Source organism: Thalassophryne amazonica, chromosome 9 (genome assembly GCF_902500255.1).
Source record: "Thalassophryne amazonica chromosome 9, fThaAma1.1, whole genome shotgun sequence".
NCBI lineage: Eukaryota > Metazoa > Chordata > Actinopteri > Batrachoidiformes > Batrachoididae > Thalassophryne > Thalassophryne amazonica.
The window spans coordinates 59,806,376-59,815,080 of record NC_047111.1 but is presented as its reverse complement, the minus strand read 5'-3'; the positions used below and the strand labels follow the sequence as shown (position 1 = coordinate 59,815,080).

Here is an 8,705-nt window from a genome sequence, read left to right as displayed (position 1 = left end):
GAATGTTTTGGAGTTATGGGGTAAAAACAGCAAGAATGGTGACAAAGGTCAGTTTCAGTTTGTACAGGGGTCAAAGTTAAAGTTCCTCCAACTTCAGTAAAAAATGACTGCTCTCTAACAGAAGGCAGCTGCAGGAATACTGTCATGTTTCATGTGTTTAATTCTGGCCGCGGAGATTTTGCTGTTTCTCGTCTTATTGTCCCCAAATTATATTTATTGTGCTCTGGTGTTTCTCTTATGTGTTATTCCTTCCTTGCTTACTTGTCAATATGGACCATCATCTCTGAGGAATGGTTCTAAAACCTTGTTTGGTCTATGCTCCCAAAAATTAAAGTAGTTCTGAAGGCAAAAGGGGGTGCAACTCCGTACTAGCAATGTGTACCTAATAAAGTGCCTGGTGAGCGTATAAAACCCATTGTAACCACAAATAAAACAAAAAAATGCATGTGCATAATTTAAAATATATCGCAAAACACTTAATGAACACCTCAAATGGTTTAGAAATGCCAGCATCTAAGAGTAACATACAAAGACAACAAAAATTCTATGTATTTCAAGCTGGAATCTGAAAACACATATGAATATGGGACATATCAGTACATCTAGTGTTTTGACTTATGCTCTCTCAATGATGATGTGGCCTTAAAAAGTCTTTGGTTGTTTAATAATCCAAACATTTCGTGGGACATCACCCTGTTTATGCCCACTGCTGAGCTCTCAGGGTTTTTACTTCTGCCATTCTCAAGGTGATGATCCCACCAAGTGGTGATTCTGTGTAATTACACTTAGGATCCCAAAAGGCTGGTTTGTGCTGATGGTCTGGTTTGTGATCACTGGCAGAGGTGAGACAAAGTCACCCTCAAGTGACTCTCAAGTCATGAATCAGCAAGTTCTAAGTCAAGTCTCAAGTATTAATGACCACCAATTGTTTGCAAGCTGACTTGAGACTTGACTTGGGACTTGCTGATTCATGACTTGAGAATGATTTGATGATGACTTCATCCCACCTCTGATCACTAGCATTCATTATTTTTAACATTTTATTTAAAAAATAATGTCAGGTGTTAATCATCCTAAAGGGTGTTTGGTAATTAATAATATTGTTAGACAGCCAAACTCTGTTGTGCTGGAGAAATGATAGCTACAAATTACATTGTATTCATTTGGGTTCTTTTTTTTGTTTTTGTTTTTCTATCCTCTTATTTCATCTTTCTGTCTTTTCCTTGCCAAGCATCCTTCCTAACTCAGCGTTCTTTCAGAGCAGTAAAATACAGATGAGTTACAAAAAAAGCCCCATTCTCAGAGCAGTAACATACAGTCTCACACTGAAAACGGCAACAGGAAAGATCTCCGTCTGAACTCCCCTCAAAGTTCTCAACACGCACAAAACTTTGACAAACTTTGCAGACATCAGCTGACAAGGAACTCATTTTGCTGGATCGAAAAAGGACTTTTGTCTGACTAAAAGGAACACAAACTGCAACAGCAGCCTGTCAAGCACAATATACGAGTATTAATGCCAAGGTTTTAAAGTTGCAAAATACAGATGCAATCAGCCACTGCTAAATTTCCTAAATTGCATATTCATGAAGGCAAACGCACTAAATGGACAATTTGTGCTATTATGCGCATTATGCGCACTGTTAGAAAATCAGCAAGCAGGTGTACGTGCGAGTGCTGTGGTGTTTGGCACCTTTTTACACATGCAAATTAGTAAATCAGACCTTTAGACTCATGTCATTTGAAGTGTGTTAACCTCCTCATTTTGCAAGATGTTTTTAGGCCCCCAAATCTCCTTGATTTCGTAAATAAAGGGGGTCTATTTCAGGAATACCTGTTTGAAAACTTATTTACTGGAACCAGCAAGCGCTGCCACATGTCATTCCACTGACGTGACTGTCATCATGTGAACACAGAGGTGTGATGGTGGTGACAGTCTTGGGAGTACAGACACATATCTGTCCACAGTAAATTTCTAAAGGTGTTCTACTGTTAGCAACCGTTGTTTACAAGTCTGTCATAAGTACTAGTATCACATAGTTGCTGATTAGATTTAGCACTGACACACACTCCTCATAGTGTGGGTCAGACAACCATTCATGTCTTTGTCCTCTTCAGGAAAGTTTGACAGCCCGGGCTTCAGCTTCTCTGTGTGCGATGTAACGCTGTCGTCTCTTGGCCCTGTACAGCTCCAGCCTCTTTTCCTCAGCATGACGGTCTGCTAGCACTCCCTCCCACCTCAGGCTCTCCCTGGCCTCAGCCCCGAGCTCTTCCTCCACATGCTCCCATGCAGCCAGCTCTCCACTGTTGTTGGCTTTGTTTCTCATTGTCAGCAGGAGAAGTGGATCCTGTGGATGTCCTGTGTTCCTTATTCCACCTCCACCAGGCCATTCGCTGTCTTTTCTACTTTTACCTTGGAGTTGGTCTGGGGAGTCTTCAGGTTGATATTTTGACGAAAGTGAAGCTGCCTGTGAGGTCTCAGGAAGCTTCAGTTTCTCTGTAGGTGAAAAGGAAGGAAAATAAACATGGGGGTAGATGCAGCTCATGCTTTAGGTTAATAATGACTCCCTGTGGTGTTAAGATAACGTAATGTTTGCAGTAATGAGCTCTAATGCACACGGGGTGACACTTGGGGCATGCTCTCTAATGACCAATTCAAACCTGCAAGGAATCCTGAAGAGCCAGCACACAATCCATATAATTGTGGTTATGTTGTTTACATTGCCTTCATTTGAAGATTAAAATCAATAATTCATGAATTATTTTTGCGAGACATGTGGCCGTGACTCCACTGCAGTTGGTGAGTACTTTTTCTTCAGGCAACATTTAACATATCAAAAATAATAAATAAAATAATATAAAGGTTGTTGGTGTGTGTCTACAGTTTCTAATGATATCTATGCTTGATGAAGGTGGGAGGTGATGGTCTAGTGGTTAAGGCATTGGGCTTGAGACCAGAAGATCCTCGGTTGAAAGGCCAGCTTGACTGGAAAATCACTAACGGCCCTTGGGCAAGGTCTTTAATCCCCTATTGCTCCCAGTGTGTAGTGAGCGCCTTGTATGGCAGCACCCTCACACTGGGGTGAATGTGAGGCATTATTTTAAAGCGCTTTGAGTGTCTGATTCAGATGGAAAAGCGCTATATAAATGCAGTCCATTTATCATGAAGTGAGTGATCACAAACCAATTTTTAGTGAAGCTATTTTATTCTAACTCAAATTTAACTTTTTAATTTTGGGTCTCAAAATTTAACAAGTATTTTAGCTGATTCCTTTTGAATGTGAAACATTGAGTATTTCAAAGTTAGGAAGCTTTTATTAATATTTTTAACATTTTTGTATGTAGTAGAACATGTGTGCAAATACCAGAAATCAGTGGAACAGCCATGAAGAAGTAAAACATACAAAATATCAAAGACTATCATATTATGCAGCCTTTTATTTTAATAATTTTTTCTACAAACAAAGCATTAAAAAGATGAATAGCCTTTGATATATTTGTAAGACAACAGAGGAGGTGATGGTCTAGTGGTTAAGGTGTTGGGCTTGAGACCAGTTGATCCACGGTTCATATCCCAGCCTGACTGGAAAATCACTAAGGGCCCTTGAGCAAGGTCTTTAATCCCCTATTGAGAGCCTTGTATGGCAGCACCCTCACATCGGGGTGAATGTGAGGCATTATTTGAGCGTCTGATGCAGATGGAAAAGTGCTATCTAAATGTAGTCCATTTATTTTACAGAGTACAAACATACTTCCTGAGCTAATTTTTAACTTTATTATTAGCTAATAAGCTATCATGGAATACATTATAGTGGCATATATTAAACAAATAATGAATGCTTATGAGTTCAATGGTACAAATATTTCATGAGGTAAAAGATGAAACGTACCATTCAATGAGGCAAAGCCAAGTTGAATGGTATGTTCCAGCTTTCACTGAATTAAATATATGTTCCATTAAAAGAATGTAAATACATTCATTATTTGTTTTATATAACGGCTAAAATAGATGCTTGTCATTTGATATTTTAATATGCATATGTCGTGGACATGAATGAGCGAAGCTCGTCAGCATCTCACCATGTCATTTAGGTCCTTCAGACTTTTTTCAGTAAAATGGTTCTTGGGAGCATTAGCATGACTAAAACCTTTCAGCTTCTGGGGGGTCTCTGCCCCCATACTCCCACCTTTTTAAGCATTTTGCTTTTCAGCTGATCCCCCAATTACAGCCCTCTTAACCCCCTGCCACTTTAAGCATTTTTTTTTTAATGTAGATGTAAATTAATATTTAAAGTTTTCAGCTAGTTGACAGTAGGGCTGCACAATATGGCTAAATTATCGTATCTCAATATTGTTATATTGTCATGTAAATGTCACTTATGCTGTCCATATTCTTGAGCCACTTAGGTGGGTAGGGAGAGTTCCCATGGGATAAAAAAAGATTTTCAACCTACCATCCCTGGTTCTCCTAAGTGGCTCTCTCTCTCTCTTTTTAAAAAAAAAAGATATTTAGGTGTACCTTAGTAAACACTAGTAGAGTTCCACCTTAGATTTGAAATGCATAATAAAGATATACCTTACTGAATTTCATATCAATATGATATACATATGACTATGATTTGACACAAAGTGCAGCAACAGTGAACATTAAATATTCTTAAACAAAACAGTAATAATACCACACTCATTTTGCACTCATCATAAGGTTAGGATACTGCGCCCTCCAAAAGTATTGGAACACTTGGAATTTCACACATTTTAATTTGTTTATACCATTTTAAAAACAAGAAATACAAAAATAAATAAATAAAGAATAAAAATTTCTAAAATTATCTTCCTCAAACCCAAACTGAAAGCAAATGTCTAAAACTTGATAAAACCTGTAAATAATAATCGGTTTTATTGCCAGCTTTCTTTAGACAAGTCAGGGGATAGAAACATGAACATGTCCAAGTCCCTGAATATGTCTTGGACTTTATTTACATCAATTATGAAGAAATACAAAAGTTTCTTTCACCAAAACATCAAATCTAGACTTTCATCTCAAATGTTCTTTCTGTCAAATTGTAGTTGAACTTTCAGGTCTTCTTTATAAGAAAATCCTCCTCTACACCACTTCACCAGGAAGCTGGGTTTATATTTTTAACGAATTTATATCAAGTTGTAGAGATTTGCTTTCAGTTTGAGTTAAGGAAGATAAATTTATTATAAAATGTATATGAAATGGAATAAACAAATTAAAAGTGTTGCAATACTTTTGAGGACAATTGAGAGTGGAATCCTGCAAATGGTGATACAAGCATCACATTCAGCACAAATAATCCATAGACATGAACTCTTTTTTTAAATTGATTGGCCACTTGATTTTTCAATAGGCAGCCAAGTAGGGGTCAATTGAAGAATTAGACAGAGGTCAAAATTAAAAGTTGCTCCAATCATATAGAAAACTACACCACATATTTTGCCTGATCATAAAGATTCCAAAAGGGTATAGTTTGGACAATCTGTGACTGAATTTTATGGAGTTATGAGGTAAAAGCAGCAAGAATGTTGACAAAGGTCATTTCAGTTTGTACAGGGGCCAAAAGTTAAAGTTGCTCCATTAATTTTGCCCCAGCTGTATTTGTGCTGAATTTAATGATTGTATCACCATTTGAAGGATTGTTTCAGTTATCTGCTGCACTAACAAGCCAACAGAGCATGAACCAGCTGTTGTCTGTTAGCTTAAACGTGTATATAGGCAACCCGAATTAAAGGTTTAATATGGTTGTTTACTCACCAAATAAGTTGGTGTGATCAGAAGTCCATAGTTCAAACGACGTGCTCAGTTAAAATCTGAAGAAAACATCTTTCTTCTTCTACTAAGGTGGATTAGAACTTTTTGTGGTACACAGCACAAACTACTGGACAAGAGGAACCTAGCAGTCAATGTGACTCACTGATTTGAAAATGCAGGTCTTTCAACGAGATGTGTGGTGCTGTGACATGTCAATCATCTGTGTCCAATCAGATTTCAGGGGAGTCCAGTGAAACCCCAGCCTCCGCTCTAGCTCCACCCATGCCAGAAAGTGTTTAACATTTCCTGTTTCACTGTGACTGATAAATTGGCACTTCCTGTTTGAGTGTGAGCTTGCCACTGAGTTCCCGCGAGATTCCATGGGATCTTGTCTGTCAATCCAGGAAGTGTTTGACATTTGAACATTTCCTGTTTTACTGTGGATTTTAAAAATGGCACTTCCTGTTTAGGACATCCTGTACCATGAGTGAGCTTTGCGCCATTGCGTGACACTTCACTCATATTAATTTATAAGCAACAGAGAAGGGACTTACATTTTGGTGTGGTGGCTTTGACATCAAGAGCCCAACACAAACTTAAATTAGTTGTCCAAAATTGTTCTGTCAGCTTGGAAAAACAGTCTGTAATTCAAAAAAAGGACCCCATGTTCTTCCTCAGTCCAGCAAAAAATTGCGTCAAGCTAACAGCTCTTCATGCCTCCAAACAGTTTATGGAGTAGTGGATTTGGGTTTGTGTGTGTGTATGTGTGTGTTCCAAGAATTAGCACAGTCAATTAGCTCGTTCAAATCGTTGTGTGTCAGCAAAACAAAACTCTGCCATGTTTAGCTAAACGTTGCCCCCACTAGTGTGTGCATGGGGGGGTTCACAGTTTGCATGGTACAAAACGTATGGAACAAATTTTTGTGATGGGGGCATGAAATGCGGGGTGATGGGGGGTCTAGGGTGGCTATGTTTGGGTTAGGGAAAGGGAGACACTTCCATTATGGTTAGAGTTAGTGACAGCATTTATTTTATGCTGCTCTGTGTTTATTTTCCTCGGTGTGATGAATAATGAGGCCATTTTTGTTATTTACAACCAGCCTGTCGAACCCACTGATCTGTCGAACCCAGGTCAACACTGGCACCTACTGGGCAGTTAAGGAATGTGCATCCATGTTGCCTCACGAATTTGCTCATTAATTAAAAATAAATTAGCTGCAAATGTACCGAAATAAATAAGTAAAGGATTCCTACGAGAGACTGTGTAGCGGGATGAAAGTCCCGGGTCCCAATTGAAAAGACGTCCCCGCTAGCTTTAATAAGGAAGAGTTTCCCTTTGGCTGACCTGGTAAAGAAACGGTCTTTTTTGTGAGCCGCGTGGGTTCGATCCCCACCGTCGTCCCAGCCACGAAGGTCCTGCTGCTTCAATATCATAATTATACTGTGCAGTCTACGGTAAAAACTTGCTTTACTTATTCTGTGTAGAAGTGGCCAGAAACGCTGTCAGAAACACATTCAGCTTCTGTATTTTATGACGAAGCGTGAATACTTCACCTTGTGTTTTTTGGGGAGCGGCGGAAGCAGCGGTTTTCTTTCTTTTTCTCTTTTTCTTCTTGTTTGTTGGTGGTAAGAGCTGCTTTTTGTCGTCGGCCATCAGCACTTACAACAACACAAACACACAGCAGGACGTGCGTCTCACACGAAGCTTCCTCCTGATGTTATTTTGGGTTTAATAAAGATCAGACAGGCTCGTGTTTTCCACGGAAGTGGGCCGCTTCTCTCTCCACGGCCACGCCACGCTTCTGTCACGCGTCACCATGGTAACGAGACAGCGCTGAGGACACACGAGCTTAATCACGCATTTGCCATTTCCTGAATGAACTCAAATAACACCATCATGTTATTTACACAAGGAAAAGACGAACAAACAAGATGCAGCAAACTGAGTTTTATTGTCATATGTATATTTTGTCTTTTCCTATCTGGCATGGACACTTCTTCTTTTAGTATTAATAACTCGAATTAAAACCTGAATATTCAGTTGCCCAAATTTATGATTTTACTGTTAATTTTAATCGACGTCAAAAAAACAAACTCTAAAGTATGAGCAGGCTACACTGCAACTGTTAATTCTGGTTTGAAAGTGAAAAGAATTGCAGTTCTATTCTGTAAAAATCGTTATTTAATTCGTATTGTTTAAAGTGTCCAGACAATGTTTATGAAATTACAGGCACTTCGGGAAGAAAAGATGAAAACTGACCCCGACGTGATTTGAACACGCAACCTTCTGATCTGGAGTCAGACGCGCTACCGTTGCGCCACGAGGTCTACATGTTGTTAAGGCGCACAAAACATTAAAATATGGAAGAAGAAATACTGCACAAATGCTTATATATATATTATTTTGTGTTTTTATATGGCCAACACCGTACCAAATAGAAAGCTGTTTCGCAAAGTGGCCCGACTCCGGTTTCCATTCGTTCTCTACAGGCTCTACCGAACCTCTCTTTATTGTAATATTTAGACACAAATTATTACTACGTGACAACAAGCAAACAATCCGCAGGAATGCATTAATAATGCGAAGGTACGTCATACCGACGTTATGAGCACAAAGGCAGTCGTTTCTGACATCACGTGATTCATGATGCGTTCAAGGACTCCGTCTAGACTCTGGAAGTGCGATATCGTCTCAAACAAAACGTTTTCATCAGTGATCTTTCATTTCAACATTTTTAAAAACTAGCAATAATTTTTCTAAAATCAGCGCAATGTCCCGTTCAGTTCTATGTAACAGATTTTGAATATTAACCATTTTGTGGGATATTCAATATCTAATTGTATAAGTCTGAATGGGATACTGACAGTGGCGTAGCAACCTCAGCACATGCTGCAGTGCAAGATATACAGGGCACCACAGTCTCTTTTG

General features: G+C 39.0%; 1 protein-coding gene and 1 non-coding gene across 2 annotated transcripts; both read right to left on the bottom strand.

Annotated features, from left to right (window-relative positions):
• Positions 1-1,791: 1,791 nt before the first annotated feature.
• LOC117516546 (protein LIAT1-like) lies at positions 1,792-7,728 on the bottom strand. Its single transcript, XM_034177422.1, has 2 exons — positions 7,331-7,728; positions 1,792-2,497 (listed from the first exon to the last, which is right to left on the bottom strand). The coding sequence occupies exons 1-2, from the start codon at positions 7,428-7,430 to the stop codon at positions 2,115-2,117; spliced, it is 483 nt and encodes a 160-aa protein (XP_034033313.1). The 5' UTR covers positions 7,431-7,728; the 3' UTR covers positions 1,792-2,114.
• A 304-nt stretch (positions 7,729-8,032) lies between these two features.
• On the bottom strand, positions 8,033-8,104 carry trnaw-cca. Its single transcript has one exon. It is a non-coding gene; the product is annotated as a tRNA-Trp (tRNA).
• Positions 8,105-8,705: the final 601 nt, after the last annotated feature.